This window comes from Dermacentor andersoni, chromosome 3, assembly GCF_023375885.2.
Source record: "Dermacentor andersoni chromosome 3, qqDerAnde1_hic_scaffold, whole genome shotgun sequence".
In the NCBI taxonomy this organism is placed as follows: Eukaryota; Metazoa; Arthropoda; class Arachnida; order Ixodida; family Ixodidae; genus Dermacentor; species Dermacentor andersoni.
This window is the reverse complement of record NC_092816.1, coordinates 29,238,573-29,259,820: the sequence shown is the minus strand read 5'-3', so window position 1 is coordinate 29,259,820 and position 21,248 is coordinate 29,238,573. Positions and strand designations below refer to the sequence as shown.

Sequence of the window (21,248 nt, the reverse complement as noted above, 5' to 3'; positions counted from 1 at the left end):
TGACATTAAGAGTGACATTAAGATTGATGTGTATGGCAGAAGTTTTGAGTTGCAGAGGTGGGCGAGTTGGTTTGCTTTAGTAATGAGTACAAAATGGCTCCTGTCCTTTCTTTGCTTACTATCTTTTACATTATTTCTAAACAAACACTTTAGGTAGATTTCATTCAAGCACATTGACTGAAGACTTATTGACTGAAGAGTTATAGCAGCCTTTGAAACACTGCTATAACTCTTCTTGTGTTACTGATAACCGATCCATCAATAGTCATTCCTATAACCATTTCTGGTGAAACTAACAATTTTAGATGCTCATTAAAAGCAGAGAGAGCAAAAGTCAGTGAGTAAACTTGTTAAACTGGTTGAAATTGCATTTTAGTTATTCTCATGGAGAATTTTGCAGCAGTTCTTGTAAAGTGATTTGCTGTTCATTGTTTTCTTTTTCAGTTCACACTCAACCTCAGTATAAAGTACAACTCCTCAGATGTTGGTCTGCAGAGGGTTCCGTCATGTAAACCCGTTGGATCTTTTGGAGTAAAGGTGCAACAGGTTTGCAAGTAAGTCTTTCTTTTTATTAATGCGTCAGCATTCTTAATATACATCACATACCTTCTGGGCACCAACTACCCATGTTTTTATTTATGTATTTTTGTATCTAACTGTTCTTTTTATGGATGGACGGATGGACGGACAGGTGGATGGATGGATCGATCGATTCAGCGATCAACTGACGGTGGTCTGCTCCGGACTACCGTCAGTTGCACTCACTCCTCAAATAGGCAGGTTGTGTGTCGAGCTGCTGAACGACACTTTGCTGCAGTGTGGTGAAGGTAGTTTAAATTATAGATTCAGGACCTCGAAGAGTTGTGACATAATGCTAACACATTTCTCTCGCATTTATTGCGAAATGGTCCCTGAATTTTTCACTTTCTCCCTGTTCGGTCATTTCTTCACATGGTTTCATATCTTTTACACCGTAAAAACTAGAGCCAACTAGCCCAGCAACAAGTAGTAATATGCTATATGTATTTCTCAGTTAACTTACCATCTGTTTCATAGTCATACAGGCCAACATGTTATATTTAGGCTATTTTGTATAGACCTTTCTTTAATGGGTGCCGCCATATTGCTTAGGCAGTGGTACCATCTATGGGCAGTCATCATGTTAGCTTTGGCGAACGCTCCATGTTGTATGCCAGATATAAGTCTGGCAGCAGTTTCTGGTGCTTGTCTTCAAGCTTGCACTGTCTATTTAGTATGATACAGTGAACTCTCACTTGAGTGAACTTCAAGGCACCCAAGGAAATAGTTCACTTAACTGAAAGTTCACTAAACTGAATATTCACTGGAATATGGAACAGCATAGGGCACAGCAGATGAGTCAATTGTGTGAAATGCAGTTTATGGAGTTATGTACATCACCATAAACAAAATGCATAACAGTTACATTGCTGCCTATTTCACTTGGAAAAAAAAATCCGCAATTTTCATTTGCACTCGTGCTCTTCAAGCAAAAGGAGTAACACAGCTGTTCAGAGAGTCTATGTTTTTCTGCCCTTCCTCTGGCACACATTGTTGCTGAGACACGAAATCCCGCAACTTTCCAAGGCATCCTACATCCTCGGCTAGAATTACAGTATGTGAATCTGCTGCTGCCATTGCATCTTCCTCATTGCACTCTTCTTCAAGATGAACATTGGAAAAAATTTCCAGATCTGTTTGTTCAGCACAGGTAATGAGCTCACTGTCCCTGCACATAGTCATCAAACGAAGTGTTGCTGTCAATATCTAGCTAGTGACAGACCTCTGTCCACATCGCAGGCTCGATCGCCTCGTCGCGCTGTTCCTCCTGCTCGCTTTCACCGCACAGGGGGGAAATGCCTGATTGATGCCAGCAGTTTCTAATTGTAGCCGGTGTTACTATCCACCAGGAGCCTCAGGTTCATTCAACTGAAATATTCGCTATTCAGAAATTTGTTCAGCTGGAAGATTTTTGCACAGAATGCATAGGAAAACTGCTGGGGATATTCTAAAAGTTTGTTATTCGGAAATATTCGTTAAACTGACATTCATACAATTGAGAGTTTACTGTATAGTGTTTTTTATGTGGGAAACGGTTCTGTGAGACGTACTGAAGTGGTTTACAAATGCGACCTTACTGCAGCGTTCTCACTGTAATTCTAAGCTGCGATTTACCAGCAATAAGTAGTTACAAAAGATATGATGATCGTAACAGTGTGGGTACCATTCTGCTACAGAATAAGTTGCACTGTTAACTTTGACAAGCATTCGAACTGCTATCTGTAGATACATTGCAGGACTACCTCGTTTGTTGGATGAGGTATCCGCCTACAAATAACATAGTTTTGTTTAGTAATAACAGCATACTGTACAATGTGAATCACACTTGTTGAGTTGTCGAGTGACCGGCTGCAGACTGCGTGAGCATCCAAAGTAGTGGTAAAGGCTGGGTTGCAGATTTGTTTGTTCTATGGAGCGTATGGTATAAGCATGCAGCATGAACAATGCGGTCTTATTGCGGTGTTAGCCAGTGCTTCGTTTTTGTGTGTCTATTTTGTTTTTGGTTTGTTCGTTCTTGTCACGAAAATTGGGGATAAAAACAATATATGTATTTTTTTCGATCTTGTTCATGTCTTCCTCTATGATGCACTCGCCTATTTTACAAGGGCAAATCAGAAAGTCTTTGCCCCTATTCTTTTTTTAGCCAAATTACGGCTCTAAATGTGAAGTCAACATATCCATTCCCAGCAGTGGACCTTTCTTGGACCGGCCTGGTCTTATCTGCTGGTAGCTCCGCAGCATGGCACTGCTGTTAGTTGTTGAAGATGGTGGTTGTGCTTCGTACAAGGGATGAATGCCCATCTAAATTCACCGGGAAATGCAGCCCACTTATGGGGTAAGGTCTCTCGCTTTGAGAAGTGCGAGTTCCTGGCAGGACAGCGATTCACGTGCAACCACGAAGCCAAGACAGCAGTCTGACGGTGGTTCCACAGTCAGCCGTACAAATTCTACCACAGGGGCATCTCAAATTTAGTGCTGTCATGGAACAACTGTCTGAAGTTGTGTTGGGACTATGTGGAAAAATAGTGTAAGGCACGTAGAACAGTATATATATGTATGTTTAATTACCTGTATGTACCTTATTTAGGCTAATAAAAAAATAGAGGCAAAGACTTTCTGATTCGCCCTCGTCCAGAAATTGTGTCCTCACGAACAGTCATCAGATCCTTTTGACGCGATCCCCTTTGGATGTTACCACTTTACAAGGGGCGAAAAGACAATGCCAAAGCACAAAGCTTATGTGCGTCATGCTGGTTTACGAACCGCAGTGATTGCTGTGTTGAGCAACACCATCGGCCTCATACAGGGGACTAACGTAGACCTAGCATAGTAGCTTTAAGTCTACTGGACTTGAAATGCATGAGGATGATGCCGGTGGCTGACACAAATAATTTATAACAATTGGTGCTTAGTTGTATTGGGATTGCATTGGGTTGGCCGTACACAAGCACCCTTATGCTTTAGTTGCCATGCCAAGCGTTCAGATAGCGAGAATATTTTCCAACTCACGCTGGCAGTTCACAGATGACGGTTCTCTTTGTCGAGTGAAAATCAATACAGCCGAAATAGTTCACAATACATAGGGCACCGCAGCTGTTGATGCATGTGTCATGTTTGTGGAGCCAATAGAAATTTCCACATGCTGTAGTTATGGCTACACCGAAAATCTACACAGTTCTTCTTTGACAACCTTGTATGTAGTGACATGACGTAAATTTCGCGGAGGATGAGCTGAAACATTGCCAAATAGTTCCACAGCAAGTGACGGAAACACATTCAAGCAACACCATGCTGGCTCGCACTAGCCAGAGAGGAGGAAAGACTCATCATGTGCCCTTTCCTCCTCGTCCAATGACAAGGTCTATACTGGCCAGTTTGAACACAGGCGCTTATGTATATCTGTTAGTGTAGGTGTAGTTTGGTTTCAGATGATATTGTATTCAAATTTATTATAATTGAAGCTTAAATCTGTAGTCTTGAACAAATTCAAGCAGCGTCAGTCAACAGCGCTACAACTTTCCATTTGTCTCGCTACAGGAAGGAAAAGAGTGCAGTGCCGTTCGTGATCACCACATGTGTCCGGGAGGTTGAGCGTCGAGGTATCAACGAAGTGGGGCTCTACAGAGTGTCTGGCTCTGCATCAGACCTTCAGAGGTTGAAGAGGACATTTGAAAATGGTCAGTAGCGACAGTGCTCACATGTTTTCTCGTAATCTGTGGTAGGTGTTGCACTGTATGGCCACTTGTTTGTGTTTCTCCCTTCTCACAAAGCACAGGGTTGGTTGAATAACATGAACAGTATAATTAACTTAGACTCCAGTCTTGCATTGTGTAGAGATGGCAGATTCAAGCTTTATTGTTTGTCATTGCAACAGCCTACTAGTACTTATCTAGTAGCATACTCTGGCTATAGCACTGGTACACCCTTGTGGGTTTGTGCAGAACTTGTAGTGTGCAACAAAACATCCAGGAGCTATTTGCTGATGCACTGTTATTTCTGTTTATTGAAAGACACGTTACACACCTCATCTACTTGTTTAATGCCAAATTCCATGGCTATACAGCAAACAGCATCAATGCAATATTCGAACTCATACACCCTGTATGCAATCTTGATTGTTACACACATACACTTTGCGTCAGTGCTGGCCTTCGTAGGCCTTAAGGTGCTCTTCAAAACACTTTGATCATGGTGGTTGGTCTCAATGGGTGTTATCAGTTTTCACCAGCAGCTTTTCAAGAAGAACATAGGCTCTTGTGGCAAAACCTTGGCACGTGTCGCGTACATGATTAGGTGTACAAACACATATTACAAAATATGTTTCCATGTATATAAAGACAGGCTGAACTGGCACAGAAATGGGGCTGTAGCTGGTGATGCATCAGTAATATTAACACCACTGAATAGTGCAGAATTCTATGCTTACGCAACTTATGCCTTTTTTTTCTGGCTGAATGCCTCACAGATCCCTATGAAGCTGAGCAACTACTCAAAGAGGTGGACATCAACAATGTCACAGGTTTATTGAAGCTATACTTGCGAGAGCTTCCAGAGGCCCTCTTCACCGATGCTCTCTATCCAAAGTTCTTCGAAGCATTTAGTGAGTATGCCTTTTGAAATAGAACCTGACAGCTTAAGTTTGTATGCAAATTGGATGTGCAGAGATCTTGTGCAAAATAGCAAATTGTTGATTGAAAACTCATTGAATAACAGGTAAGTACCAAGAATCAGGTAGCTTTTGTCTAGTGCATCAACATGAAAATGTGTAGCATGTGTAGCTGTTTCTAGTGCATTGGTTTATGTGTCACTTATCTGCCAAACACCAGAAATTGTATAAATGCATAGTTATGTTTAATACAGTAGAACCTAATTGATACAATCCCATTTGATACAGGTTCCCAGTGCCTAATTTTGCAATTGAGAACACAAAAAATGACCCAATGCACTTACACTTCTTTTTTGCCTGTTATAATATGTTCCTGGAAAACAATATTTTAGCACCAATGTTCACTACATCGCCAAAGTGTGATCGTATGATACGTTTTTCGGCCACTAGATACCGTGCAAACAAGAAAAGGCATGAGGCATGCGTCAATGAAAGGAGTGGGCACCCTCCATGACCGCTTCTCCGCAGTACTTGCCCATCCATGTCGTGTGAAAATGCCGGCACACACTCAGTTCCCTTTTATTGCGATAGAAACTATATGGACGCTCCAAGCACATTTCTGCTTTCATCGTTGCCATTGCCGTGATGATCTGTATAAAGTCCAAACATCATAACATCATCGCCGCACCGTACGTGCGAGTGAATGCTTGCAAGGGTCAGCCTACAATTGCGGCTCAAGCTCACGTGTGCGAGAGAGGAAGGCGGGGCAGAAGCACACCATCTTCTTTTGTGCGCGAAGCACGAGGGGTGCGGGAGGCAAGGGAGACAGGAAGAATTCTACTCTGGCGGCTGCTGCTTACGGCACGGCCATGCGGGCGCAGTATCTTGAAAGTGATCTGCGCTGTGGACCAAGTGCATGCGCCGAGTGCCGGTAGCTTCGTATGCGCTGTGCTTTCGACATTTAGTTTGCATTGAAGCGGCAGACAACATGAAGGTAAATTCGCTTGCTGCTGCAGCCACGTTACCACACTCCAGCGTTTTGACAGCAAGTTTCCGCTGTCATATGGTGCGATGTGTTCATGTTTACCTATGCGTGTGTGACACCGTGTTTGTTAATTTAGCTAGTAAGCGAATGATTACAGCTTTATAAGGCCGATAAAACTACTATCCTTACTTCACGTAGCTGTCTGCTTATTTGCTATCGCAGTCGATGCTTCGCCTTTTGGGTGAAACTGCTACTTTTTTTTTCCTGGTATGTAGTACCAGCGAATCCCCTCGCAAGTCATCACATGTCCCGTTCACAGCTGTAGCGGCCAACCCTGTTGCAATAAGCACCTTCATCGATCTGTTTCACAGTGCATGTGACATAGTGTGGTTGGACGCACTGCATGCTTTTAATAGGGGATAAGCCGAATGCACCGTTATTCCTTGCTGCAGGCAGTGCAAAGTGGGCACCATGTTTCGCTCTGGCAGCACCATAGGTCGGTGTCACCCACCAGCTTGATTTTGTTTTGGTTTTTCATCGCAGTCTTAAAGCACTACACAATATGAAAATGACAAAGTGCATCTCGGGCCACTCAGGACTCACCAGCTCAACTCATGCCTTGTCATTGTCTCTTGCCTTAATGATTCTCGCCAAGTTGGCACGTCAACATTCCTCACCAAAATGCCCCGACCGAAAAAATTTCTGACCCAGGCTGAATTCAAGGAGCACAAATGCAAGCGTGCTGAAGCAGCAAACACGACAATGCACATCTTGGTTCACTCGGGCCCAACCAGCTCGGCACGCATCGGCGTCTCGTGCTGCAATAATTTGTGCAACACTTCGCATTGCGTAGGTGCCAGCTACAGTTAAGTCTGTCAAATTTTTTAGAGACATTGGGTTTTCCTGGTTAGCGCATTTTCCTGGCATTTTTTTCCAGAACGTATGAACAAGGTTCTGCTGTACGTGTTCCTGGGTGAACACCTACATTTTTAGTTATGAAAGCTCACCTCAGGGGCTCGATGGTATTCTGGTGCTGAGCTTATGGTCCCGTGTTCAATTCCTGTCCGTACTGACCACATTCCATTGGGTGCACAATGTGAGAATGCTCAAGTACAAAGCTGTAGGTGCTCATTAAGGAATTCCATGCTCAATATTAATGTGGAGCTTCTTACTATGGCATCTCTCATGACCTCTGCACTTGTTTAAGCATTAAACCTGATCAGTCAAATCAGTCATCTGTAGTTATGACTAAACAAAACTGTCTATTTATAAACTATCTACAGAAAATAGAGATAGTTGTAAGAATGCCTATTGAATAACATTGTTTGCGCACACATACTTTTTTCCTCCAGGTAAACATGACCAAGAAGAAAAGAAAAACATGCTCCTGAGCCTCTTTAGCAAACTTCCAGAAGTAAACCAAAATGTCACAGTGTTCCTGATCGATCACATGGTGAAGTGAGTGTGCTTCTTTTTCATTTCTGGCGTTGGTGTCCTCTCCACTTTGTGTCATGTAGCTTTTAGCACTTTCCTAGTCTTGTAATGCGAGTAAAGGCTTAGTAATAGTAATGTCCTGTTCACTGGTCCTGGATTACTTGAGACTCCAGATGTGCTGATCACCAACTTGACTCCATGGGCATTATGACTAAGCTTCTGACAGAATTAAGCCATCATTTAATGCTGTTTGACTAATCTCAAGAAGCATGCAGACCATCTTGGCGTTACCTGCATAAGTGAAGTTCTCCAGTGCACCCTTAATACATGTACACAGGGAGGATAGCTCCTCACTTTAAAGACTGAGTCTACAATAAACAGTTAAATGAACAGTGAGATAGATGAAAGTAGCATAGGCTCCTGATTCTGTCATAAGAGAACTTTAATGTGCCTGATATTCTAGTAAATTAAGTGGACAGGGCATTTTTGTGGATGGACGGAGGTGCAAGCATGAGTGGTCTGTAGGGTGCATCCACCTGTTGGCGCAGAGCTTAACCAGAAAACCGCAGGGCTAATATAGTAGTAACCAGGTGTATTCTACTTTGCTGCTGGTGTAAATTTTCTGCAGCAGCATAATAATGAACACACTGTCTTGTTAAATGTTTCAAATGTTCTACACTTGATTACAGCAATATTAGTTCCGTGTTTGGCTGTTCGAGCTCTGCGTCACGAGATGGCTGCACCATGCAGCCACCTCAAGTTTCACCTCTACTCATCCGAAAGAAACCCCAGCTTCCTCGCATTTACCGGAATGCCAAACGTGCTAAAGCTTTCTCTTGTCCATGTCTGTTTGTTAGGCTATTGAGCTAAATCGTATTTTACCAACTAACTTACATTGTGTTTCACCAGCTAGCCTAAACCTGGATGTAGCTTAAATGCTTTGCGAGACGTGGTAGGCTGAGTGCATCGGTGCATGTGCCAGTGCTCCCACTTCTACGCCAAATGCGCCAGCTTGCGCTAAACGAGATTTCCTGCACTACCTCGATAAAAAAAACATGATGTTGCACCGAAGTGAGCCAAAATTTGCGACTTCGCGATACATGTGTGGCCGCAGGGGTCTGTTGATGTGCATAGTCTGCATGACTAAAGCGGCATAATAAATCTAACTTCACATTATCTATATGTCTCCGACCGATTTAGACCACCTAAATGCTCGAATAATCGAGAGTTCGAAATATCTAAATTCACCAGAAAACAAGTGACTTCATTCTAGAAGTGACTAAGAAAGTGGGCTGTATTCTTGGATGACCACTTTCTGAGATACACTTATTTTCCTGGAATTTAGCATTACTAGCGTCAAATGTGTCAATGTCTACTAGCGACGGCGGTCCTGGCACTGTGCAAGGAACACCGTGTACGGATCGACGTGTCCAGTGCTACTCAAGCGAAATGTCACGAAAGTGAAAGTGCTCCCAAAAGGGATCGTTCAGAAATAAAGCTGAAGTTTGTCAGTGCGTTGATGCATGCATGTACGCTTGCCTACCATCTGGTCAGTCCATATCTCTATCATTGTCATGCTGTCACCACAGATCGACCGAAGTACAATCAATGCATGTACCAAATCTTCAACCCCTGGCAACATAACAGTACCATGATTTTGGAGCGATGCTTTGTTCAGTGCCACTCCTTTTTACACTTCATCAGTAGTAAGAATGGTGCTCTGCCTGCGTTATCAATGGTATATCAGCCTGCCGTGAACACCGGATAATAAGGGTAGCATATAGAATCGAATGGAACGCATCACTACAATATTGCGGCCCAGAACTCGACAGCACTTTCATAGACCGCAGTTTCATAGCCAACTGATGGTGTTTTTGTTTACCATCAGTCATTGTCCTTGTGAGCGCCCACATCGAGGGTGGAGTCGGCTCCGCTTAAAGAACTTGAAGTCGCCGGGACCATGTCGCTGTTTAAGACGGGAATGAACAAATGCTGGGTGCACAGAACCAACCCCAAGGTCCTCACAAATGGATTGCTGAGGTTCACTTGTCCTACGATTTGGGTGCATTCGGTGCTGGATTAACTAGACTTCACTAGTTTCGGTTTCGAGGAGATTTCAGCATGATGGCCGATGACCATGCCTCAGCGGTACCAGCAACAGATGGAAGGCCAAAATATTTCTATTTCCGCTCAGCTCAGCAATCAAATTAGCACATAGTAGTGGAGGCAGAGTTTGTATTATTGAATTGAATGGAATTTGTGTCTTAAGTTGTCTAAAATTTTGGCCTTACTTATGCATTGAACTTATGGGCCATTGGTGGTGCCACGTAGAGAGCATATATGTTTGCGGTGAAGCTAGCTTCCTGAAATCATGGGTTCGCGGCTCTGAAATATTTCTATCTTGGCCAATAATTAGCAGATTTGAAATTTTTTTGTGGCAGAACGCTCCCTAGAGGACACATAACAACTTCCAGCGTATAACCGAAGTTTGCTGTGTGGCCTGGTGAGGGGCCCTTCAAGCACTCCCCATACGTGGGCTGATCTCAAAGATAGTGCGATGCCGGGCCAACCCGCGGCAGAGGTGAAGCAGGTGTTAAGCACTCCCTGTACGTGTGCCTATCCCAAAGATAGTGCAATGTCGGGTCGACTCACAGCAGAGGTGCAGTTCACCATTAAAGGGCCCACACAAACAGCTTCACTGGTTATCCTTCTTCACAGAGTGGAAGGACACTGAGTTTTTTTTATTTAGAAGCAGAGCAAGCAAGCAAACACTTTCTGGAATAACACTTGTCACTTAGCCTAGGACGCATCCAGCATTTGGCATTTATTTGCTCCAAGGAGGATGATATAAAGATAGAAGGCAGGGATGTTAACCATAAATGCGTCTGGTTGGCTACCCTACTCTGGGGGACGACAGGAGAGAGGTAATAGAAAGATGAGACAGTATTTGCTCCACAGTGCTACAAAATCTGTATTTGGGTACTCCAGATTGCTCCAAAATTAACATTTTTCCTGCTACAAGAAAGTGCTGTAAATCTCAATTCATCAGTGGCACCATTGATGTGAGCTGCCACCTCCGAGATGAACAAAAATGTTTTCCTTAAGAAAAGACCAGGAAAAGAAAATTAAGAGAAAGGAAGCAAAGCTCATTGTGTTCAAGGGTGCCACTTCCTGCATTGTGGTTTGAAAAGTCAGTGTTACCAAGTTAGGGGTGCACTTCTAGCTTGTCTTATGGTATTAAGCCTTCTGTCTTTTAAAAGCTGCTAAGGGGCCCTCATATTATTCAGTAGGTGTACAAGGCTGATATAATGCAACATGTGCTTTTGATGTATTGTAGTATTTCTTCTTTTTATCACCAGCTGATCCTGGTGATAATATTGACATAGCACCACTCTGACAAGGCATAAAAATAAAAAAGAGTTGCAGCACATCTCAGTTTACTTGTGGTGAAAATTTCTGTAGCATGGTGGTAAAAAAAAATCGTCTTTGTCACTTGGTTGTGCAGCTTGTATCTTACAAACACGTGTGCACTGAGCCTTTCATTCTCGGGATCAGCTGCGATTTTCTTTGGCCTCATGTGTACCAGGTTCTGTAAATTATTGCTACCAGCAGCACCGATAGAGGCCACAACATTGACCAAGTCCTACCAGTTCTTTGCTTGCCTCTTTTGCACCTTCTTATGTGTGCTCTTTTTGCTACAGGATCAACTCCAATGAAGCACAGAACAAGATGTCCCTTCACAATTTGGCTACCGTGTTTGGGCCATCCATAATCCGTCCCTGCAGTGGCGCGGTTGGCCAGAGCCCCAGCGACCTCCTCACCACCAGCACCGTCGATGTCATGGCGCAGGCTGGTATCCTCTACTTCTTCCTGCGGAGGAGGGCAGCGGGCCTCTCCCTCACCTTAGAGAGTCGAGACGCGTCTCCTACCGAAGCGTGAAGAAGTGTGAAGTGTGTGTGTGCATTGTTTCTTTAGCATTCTCTTGGCAAGCAAGAACAATGAAAAGCCTGCTTGACAAAATGCAGCTATGACCATCGTCTGTGTTGACAACGAGCCGTCAAGGCAAAAGCCACAAACCTAGTTGGGTTTCTCCTTAACGCTCTTGGGAACGTCATCTGCTGCGAAGCTGTCGCGTATTGAGCAAGCCTGCGTTGGTCAACTACAAATTTTTTTATTTGTGTGTGTGCGTGTTTGTATGTGTGCGTGCAAGGCTTTGCGTTTTATATAAATGGTGGACACTTAGCAACTTGTGCACTCAACCGAGAGTGCATGGCAATGGTGCGGTATGCGCCTCTCCAAACAATTGAATGCAGCCGTTTGACAATGCACTTACTCCTTGTGGCGCATGCGAGTGAAGCACTGCAGCTCTGTACAATGCAGGTTTAATCTACTTTACAGTCTGCAGCAGTGTTACTTGAGTGAACCAGGTGAATAGTTTATTGAAGCTTCTTAAGGGAAAAGAGCCAGTGAATAATGTATAGTTTCTGCTGATTCCCTATACTTTGCACCCTAAGCACTCGCTGCAATATTTGGTCTACGGTGCTGATTCTTCCTGATATAGCCTCTTTCTGGGGACCTGTCTTTGTACTGCTTTGTGGAGTTAGCTTTTTTTTTGTGACCTCACCACATTATCCCTTAGTGCCATTCACTCCAGCCACATCAACCAGCAATGGCTGCAATACATCTGTACGTCTTTGCCAAAAATTTCAAAGCCACTGCACCAGTGACTAGATCTCTTGTTGGGCCCCATTATAGGGTGCTCCATAGCTCACCGGAGTTATGAATGCCGTTTGTCTCGCTTCTTGTGGCTCTCATTCAACCAGGGTTCTACAGAGGACCCAGCAAGTGGCCATACGACTGACCTAGTCACACATGGAGTGGCTTTGAAACTTTTGACAAAGACACTACCTCTTCTAGCCTAGTGGCAGTGAATTCTACATGGCTAAAAGTAAGGAATTAGTGTATTGTCACCGCAGTCATCATGACAGTGGCAGTGCCTAGTTTGAGCAGCAGCGTAGTGGCACATAAGGATAGCAATTGTCCCTTTTCTTTTGCTTAAGTACACAGTTTGCTGCTATAACAAAGCACATGTTATTGTGTGGCTGAACCAGCTTTACAGTGTGTCTATTTAACTAGTCTACAATTACTGTTGCTGTTACGTTGAAGCGACTGTGGGCCAACAGCTCTTACCTCTGTTTTATGTACCTAACATCCGAGCTCTCACTCACTTCATTCATGTTATGTTTAAGCCAGAACTACTATTGTGATCTTTGTCAGCCTGAGTGCATTTCTGCCATGCTTCTTAGGTTCTTTATGAAACTATCATGTTACTGTTTTAATTGTTCATTTATTTCTTTCATGTATTTCAAGCAGATTGTCAGAATTTGTGGACCACGGGCCTTTTTTTCTTTAGATTTCTTTACACGACAATCTGTGTTTTATAAATGTGCGAACTTTATTATATTGTGTGACAAAACATTTCATTAATGTCATCTTACACAGGCCTGTTTTGTCATTAGGTTTTTCAGTTCCTTTCAAGGATGAGATGCTTTTGCTGAAGTGCTGTCTGCTCTGTTTTTTTGTTTGCCTCTGTCTTTTTGGTTCTCCCTTGCTCCGCAGGCTATCACGGCTAATAGGGATAGCATTCCAGTAGTGGGACATGCATGCTATAAAATTTCCTAGATACATTTATGGATCAGCCTCTATGCTTACATTTGTGCGAGTGTTTCCTAGGGTCATTGCATTGACAGCTGCTGTGCATAACTTACCAAAATGTGGCTTGTCGACTTCCTTGCTCATCTTAAACAGCACCAAAGCTAAGCTTTTGTCATTCTTAATGTTCCAAGAACTACTGCCAACTTTTAGTAACTACCTAGTGGAGTATTATTGCTCAGGCCAGGAGTGGTTCTTCCTACAAGAGGTTTTATGTTACAAAAGTAATTTCAGATGACAGTGTGGTGTAGCTGAATTATGACTTTGAAGTGTGATAAGTTTAGCTACACCTAACTGCACTTCCAGCATCCCTTATAACAAATATAGTGATGCACCGTTGTATTTTTATTGACAAACAGTATTCATGTATTTTTTTTTTCAGTGGTAGTTCTTATTTTGTTTTTATTCTTTAGTTTTACAACTACTGCCAAATAATACCACCTTGGGTTAAGTAGGATGGTGTGCTGTTTATTGCTTTTAGCATTTAATCGCGCTGCTATCCAATGAAATCATTGTACGCATAGCAGTACTAACTATGTTGTGTGTGTGCCCTTTTGCTGTTTGTAAATAACCGGTGTAGAGAGTTTTACACTGACTTTTGTACATTTGCATGTCTGGCTTGCTCGATGATGTCTCGGGCATCATACCTTGTATATTTTTCTTTCACTTTTGTACTAGAATTTCGCAGATAGCATGTTCTTGTATGTTTACAATGATGATGTCATGAAAGCAGCGATGACTGTGACATGCTTATGAATGCACACTTGTTATGTTTGGATGTATTGCGTGTATTAGTTTAATTTGACTTCCAAGCACTCTTGTATTATAGTGCTCAGAATGCGAGTTTGTATTCGATATACTACTTTGGAACTGTTTACATATAGCCGTTCACAAGTGCTTCTGTCACAGAGACTACATAAACACCAACAGACTACTACATAAAAATGCCACATAGTCACTTCACGTCTTCTTGATTACCTAAACAAAGGCAGTGGTATGAAGGCCCTTGACATTTTTATGTCACATTAAAGGGTGTCATATCTCACTTTAATCTGCTGCCAGATGGATAAGCTGGAATTTTTCTTATAGTAACTGCCATTTAATTTGTAGACGAAGCTACTACACTTTGTTTCCGTGGCAACAAATGAGCAAATTTGTACTTGAATCAAGGCATGGGCATTTCATTGAGGTATGCACATGTCCGCTTGGTTTAGTGTATTATGCATTGTAGAACTTTTTCGGTAAAATCTCCATTCAATATTTCTTTTTATCTGCAAGACCCATTAACAGCATAAATCAAATAGGTTTTTTTCTTCTGTCTTTTTTTTTTTCATTTCAACTAAGAACAGCATGCCATCCTGTACTGAGAAACATCACTGCAGGTGTACCTTGCTTTTAAAGAATCAAGCACGAATAAAAATTCTGTAGTACACTTTCACATCCTATCTTGGCCACCTTCAACAGCATAGGCAGTGGTTTTGTTCGATATACAGGGCATTCACAAGCGAGTTGCATTGCAGCTTAGTTCAATACAATTTGACAGAGGTCAGTTAGCAGTGGAAGTGGTGAATTACCTTCTTCATTTACAGTTAGGGTGTAGAATGGTAGTCTGTCGAATTGGGGAGATCAATTGAGGGAAGTGATTACGAGGGGGCCAGCAGTCATGAATTTTAAGTTGGTGCTTGAGCCGTGCCTTTTCCGACATAAAAACAAAAGCAAGGAATGACATAATGCGCCCTGCTTCCAGCTGTTCAGCTGGCACACAAGAAAAGCCAGGAAGGTTCTCATGATGCCACGATATGAGCTTCTCCAGTGCAAACTGCACAGCAACATTAGAATTCAGTCATTTTTTGGGATAGACATTTATTTACCTGTTGAATGCGCGATGTGACCTTGCTCTCGCACATATGCTCAAGGTTTGTGCCTGGACTGACATCTCAACGTCGCGGAAATTTTTGGAAATGTGCGCACCTAATTTAAACAGTAGTGCTAGAACTGTAGGGCAAGGCCGAGTGGTCACTTCTCACAAGTTACAAAATTATTATGAACACAAAAATATAGTGTGGGAATGCAAATGAAGCACTGTGGACATAAGTACATTTATAATATCATGCAATGCATGTTAGCTAAGAAGTAGTGATAAACCATCAACTATCACAACTATTACAAGAGTGGACATGCACTGAGTTATGAGCATAGTGCAAACATGCGCACTCAGCCACAGTCTGACATTTTGAAAAACTTCAGTGCAACGCAGAAAGGACACATTGTGAGAAAATTTGGCGAATAGCATTTTTCAACTGGATTTCAAGAATCCCAATTGCAGAAAAGTATCCATATAAAAAAGCACTAACAGTTGACTGTTTTTAATTGTGGCATGTGAAATAAGCTGATTACTATATAGGAAAATGTCATATGTCATAAGCCTGAGAGAGATTTAAGAAATAATAACCAGAGAGTAATCGCTCAGGTGATTTTGATCACTCTTGTAATTCAACATCAAGCATGCTCTTTGTTATTAGGAATGATGGAAATGGAAATGCTTACCTCTTTGCATTAGGAATGATCTCCTAGTAAGCTTCTAGATGACAGTTGGTACTTATCACTTTTTTCCTCATCTTATGTCCCGTCTGTGTTGCACTTAAGATTTACCATATGTCTAGCCAGCTCTCTCACACTTATATGCTTCTGCACTCTGGTGTCCTTGTGTGATTAGAATCAAGTAGATTCTTTGTAGTAATGTGAATGGCCCTACTTCACTCTTTTATTTGCCTTCAGTTTTCTCTTTGTAGGTTAAGCATCAAAGTTGCTGGTCATTTAAGGAACTCGTCATACAAGTACAAGATTGCTTTGTGTGACAGTTGGGCCGTAATTGAAACTGCATGCTCACGGTGCGTTGCCAAATTTCAGGCACATTAAAGTACACGCAAGTGCCTCATGAGAATGTCTCATGAGCGTGCTTTGAAGAACATTCTTCAGGGGACCACACTAGCTCCACGCTCACTTCATTAAGAGTTGATCATCACATTTTAGGTTTTAGTTGAACCTTGCTGCATTCTGTAGCTTTCAGGGACCAGAGTGCAATTTTTAAACTGTGCTTTGCCTAATGTCTTTTCTCAAACAAATTACATTGTTGCCAGTGCAAGCCCAATTTACACTAGGAACAGTACAGTTTGCAAAAAAAATTTGTATCCTGAGGTTCTTTTTTTTTTTTTGTAGGAAGATGTCGTAGCGTAGAGGATAAGAGCAAATGTTTCAGGAGTGCTTTTCTAATTAAATATTTGCAGGGACAGAAACTGCATGACTATGGACTGATGTCTGATGCTAATATGATGTGAAGCACCTCGTCTATGAGGTTTTCAGTATTTCAAACCTTGTGCATTTCATGCCATCATCCATGGCTAGTGTCCGCAATGTATTCGACAAACTGGAAAAGCTGACTCAAATCTGACACAGTGAGGGAGGCTGTATTCCTTTAAGTTGACCTTCTTGCGAGTTCCACTTGCAACACCTCTGTTTGCATCAGAGATGCGGCAGCTCTGTGTGCTTGTGCTTAATCTGACTTTACTACTCTCTCTTGAGGGCGCCACATAATGTAACCATGTCCTGCCGCAGAAAGTGTTGTGCTGTAGTGATCGTTTGTAAATAGTTCTGACTGTGAAGCGTGCAGTGCGTACATGATGTGGTGATGGGAGTTTTTGTACATATATTCATTAATAAAGCCCATGGACTGTTTATTGTGTATGGCTGCCTTCTGAGTTTAGTACGTACAACTTGTTGTAACCCTGGGGAGGGTAGCAAATAGTGCTACTCGATTGGGATATAAGCAATTGCTTTTTTCTAAAAATTCACTTTTTTAATTAATCATCACATAAGTTAACTGCACATTTGCTTCTGTGTACGATGCAAAAAGATTGCAAGCATGTCGCTAAATTGTCATTGCTCACAGCATTCCACTCTGGTCCCATGAAAGCTACCTCAAATCTTTGTAAATGAGTGCACAGTAGACATTTTAGGACATTATGAGAAAGGAGAGTACATTTGTTGTGGGCAGCTTATCCTAGTTCACACTTCTGCAAGTTTACCTCTCTGCAAATTACCAATGCAAAACCTTGCTTGTCAGAACTGCTTCATTTGCATACTTTAGAACACACTCTATATACATTGATACCTTGGCGCTATAGAAAGTCAATAAATGAGCCAAATAAATATAGTGATTCATTTGCATGGTAACATGGAAGTATTGATGACTACCTGCAAATGCGCAATGTACACTTTAATGGAGACTGATTTCTTTTGTACCAGTCACGGAGGAAGGAAACTAAGGAGAGGCCCTGACGTCACTCTTTGTGAAGCAAAAGTGAAGCCGGAATTTGGCGTTGCTCATGGCGATGCTCCGCCTTTTGGGCCACCCTCCTCTCTTGTTTACATCTTTCGTGAAACCACGCCGCGCTGCGCGCCACATCTGGCAGAGCACGGTGCAGGTAACACAGCGCAACAAGACACGGTGACTAACGCAAACCCGCCCACTCAGCGCCTTTGCCACGGCCCGAAACCTACCAGAGCAACACGTATGAGCGCTCAAAACCATAACAACGCCGCCATTGTGGCCCAAAAGGCGTGGCCATGCAACAAAAAAAAATAAAAAAGCAGCAAGAAAATGAGAACCTACTACGTCATTTCCGCCACACTTTTCTCCTAGCGCGCGGAGGGGGTAGGGCCTCACCTTAGTTTCCTTCCTCCGTGGTACCAGTAAATTACCCTTCTACATTATCAAAAGCACCACTCTTACTACGATAAGACGCTTAGTAAGCCAGAAAGAACGCAATAAAATATGGGTGGCAACGCCTCCTTGATGTTCCTGCATTAGCTTGGTGTGACGTCATGTATTTTGACAGCGTCTTTTAGAGCCTAGCTGATTCTTTAGCGGTTAAGATAGACTACGTTGTATTCTAATGGAGCCAAAGATTAAACATGGCGAGTTTCGGGAACTTTTGCTGAGTCAACGCAGCCTAAATGCGACAAAATGCTTTGAAATGCGTGACATCGGCAATGACGTACCGGCATTGGGGATTCGGCGCGAAATTCAAAAACAAACTTGGTTAGTATCGTGGTTACTAAACAAATGGTTAGTATTGTCAGTGCTGAAGTACTGGCTACTGGCATTCTCAGGGGGGGCCCGGGGCCCCAGGGCCCCCCCTCTCAATTTGCCAATGGGCGTGCCTCATAATCAGATTGTGGTCAATGAGACGGATAAGCAGGTAGGCAGGTAAGCAGTTGATAAGGAGTGATAAGGGTTTATACTGGTCGGATCGAGAGCCCAAGCAGATTGCAAAGCCAAAAAAATTCACAGTCTCTCTCATGTTATCCCTAGGTGACTTGAAGGCGAAAGCCCAAGTGCCAATGCATTAAAGCCGGACACATAACGTACACATCCCCCTTAATTTGCACAGGCTACTTCGCTTAGTCATCTCTCTTAATCTGCTAACTCATCCTCTTAATCGGATTAATCTGATTCTTTTAGTCATCCTCTTAATTCGCATAGTTATCCGCTTAAATCGCCAAGTTTCAATCTTATTTTGCCTTTAACTTGCCTGAGTCATCCACTTAATTCGCTTAGTCACTCACCTTAGTTCGCTTAGTCATCCACTTCGCTTTATCACACATCTTGATTTGCTTTATCATCCAACTCGCTTGCTTACGGGTATGAGCCATTGATGATGATGATAGTGTTCGTAGCTTTCGTGTTGTCGCCCCGTTTCCGCTCAAGGACTTTGAAGGTCGACTGAACGATGAGACATATATCCGATCCGATAGACGATCCCGCGTCTTCGCATTACGCGTGCGATGCTCTACACTCTTAGGCAAAGTTACACCCTTTGGGGTGTATCTCTGCCACACAACGATAATCGTCATCTGCTTTGTTTTGTAGGATTTGGAGACGATCTCGCCGCTGCCACCATTTGAAGGAGTTGAAGGTCGTAGAGAGGAACTTGGGAGGAACTAGGTGAACAGGGTTTATTTACAGTACTTACAGTTGAACATGGGATACATTTACACAGTCTAGCGTGACTCCCAAATGGTGCCCGCAAGACGAAGCATACAGCAAACGAGCACACCGCTCACGAGTACATTTCGAGCACAGAGCACGACGACGCGCACACTCTAGCAGCCGACAATCGCTGCTTATAAGCACTGCGCTCGACGTCATAGTTCGACGTCATTGAAGATGACCCGCCCTTTTGGAGGAGGAGGGCTCACATACACGTGCCGCACAGGTTTCAGTGCTCTCCGAAGGTAGACGACCTTTGCAGCGCAGTCGTCGTGGAATCGTCCTGCGTCCCCATAGTCAGGTGGTCACGCCTGACCCCAGCCGGCGCCGCTAAATTCCAGAGCTGCCTTTTTCCTGTAGTCGCCACGTGTGTCAGTAGACTGTGACGAATCGTGGGGCCCCGTGCCGCAACGCACCCTTTTGCCAGGGAGGCTCCCCCTGCTGCAGAGAGACCATGACGACCCGGCAAATTAACCAACAATGCACGGGGCACCAAACATGGCCAGCCCTGCTGTCGTCACCAATCCTCCAAACGCGGCGCATGGTCGGTTAGCGTAGTCGTCCTCGCTCGTTCTCCGAAGGGCGCCCCCACCCAGGATCGATCGACGCGCCTGCAGCGGGCTGAAATAGCCTTGAGGGCAGTACCCCTGCAGGCTGATCCTAACAGTTTGCGTTTCCTTTCTTGAAAACGCCGCGCCCGCTACTTTCCTGTCGGGAATGCTATGTCATGCTGATAACGCGCATGCCGTTCGCTACTGGAAAATACCGGGCTCGCCGCGTTAAATAAAGGAAATGCGGACAAGACAGACAATGATTATCGTTGTGTGGCAAAAGGGTGTAATTTTGCTTAATAGTGTATACCAATTGAGCTACCGCGGCGCCGTTTCCCCATCCAATTTCTTGGGTATTTATGTTTCCCACTAGAACCCTGGGAGTGTTAGCGAGCGCCACCACTCACAAACCTTGGCGGTGAATGTAGAACTCCCTTTCTGCCGCAGGCGTAACGAGTACGTAACGCCTGCGAAGACGTGGGATCGTTGCCCACCTGCGGCAAGTTATTTTTTCATCCACTTTCATTTCCATTAATTTATCATTTCTTCATTTCATTTATTAAGTACAAGTTATATCCCCTGTGTTGTCCTTGGTGTCAATGTTTGTTCGCTTCTTATGATAAAGTTTCATTAAAATATTTGTCCTCAACTCGTTCATTTCATGGCTTTCACGTTTTCCATATCAGCGGCATGCACTGCTTTGCTGGTTTCTAACTGATATAGTTCTAAGGTTCCTGCGATAGTTTCTTCACTTATTAAATAGACGAAAAAACAAGGAAGCACCGATATCTATTATTTCTGGCACAATTTTCGAAACATACGAATATATTATTTTTTTAATGAAGAAATACATATTTTACTTGTCTTGACTTCGCGCTAGTAGCGTTCAAGAATTCATTTTAAGCATCTTTGGCAATGGCAATGCATTTATTATTCATGTATTTGATCCCTCGACAAATTCTACAAGGAGGGCGCCGAGCTGCAACGTCCTTGGTCAGCTTCCAGTGAACTGTTAGGTACATTTAGCCCTGCGTTCGCTATCCCTTCCGCTCAGACCATGTGTATGCGCCACGGTGTAGTATAAACACAGCTGCTCAACACATATCTGCGTGTGCAAAACGCTCATGCTAGCAGCTGAAGCCAGGCTATGGTGTATTGGAATAGCTAGACGCTGTACATGGCGCCGGCAGAGCCGGATGAGTGGAGCGTGATGGTGTGTCCGCTCCGCTTGACTACGTCGGTTTTCTTCTTTTTTTCTTTTTTTGCATGCAGCGCCAAACGCGCTGCGCGTCTGTGGCGGCCCTCTGACCCTGCACGAGCAGTCCGCGC

General features: G+C 43.4%; 1 protein-coding gene across 1 annotated transcript in view; it reads left to right on the top strand.

Annotated features, from left to right (window-relative positions):
- The window catches only part of RhoGAP1A (Rho GTPase activating protein at 1A), a 182,862-nt gene extending 165,811 nt beyond the window's left edge, over window positions 1-17,051 (top strand). Inside the window, exons 19-23 of the mRNA XM_050168134.3 lie at window positions 445-554; window positions 4,117-4,256; window positions 5,045-5,179; window positions 7,523-7,628; window positions 11,306-17,051. Coding sequence (XP_050024091.2) covers window positions 445-554; window positions 4,117-4,256; window positions 5,045-5,179; window positions 7,523-7,628; window positions 11,306-11,543 — 729 coding nt within the window. The 3' untranslated portion in view covers window positions 11,544-17,051. The remainder of the gene's footprint in view (window positions 1-444; window positions 555-4,116; window positions 4,257-5,044; window positions 5,180-7,522; window positions 7,629-11,305) is intronic.
- The last annotated feature ends 4,197 nt before the right edge of the window (window positions 17,052-21,248 follow it).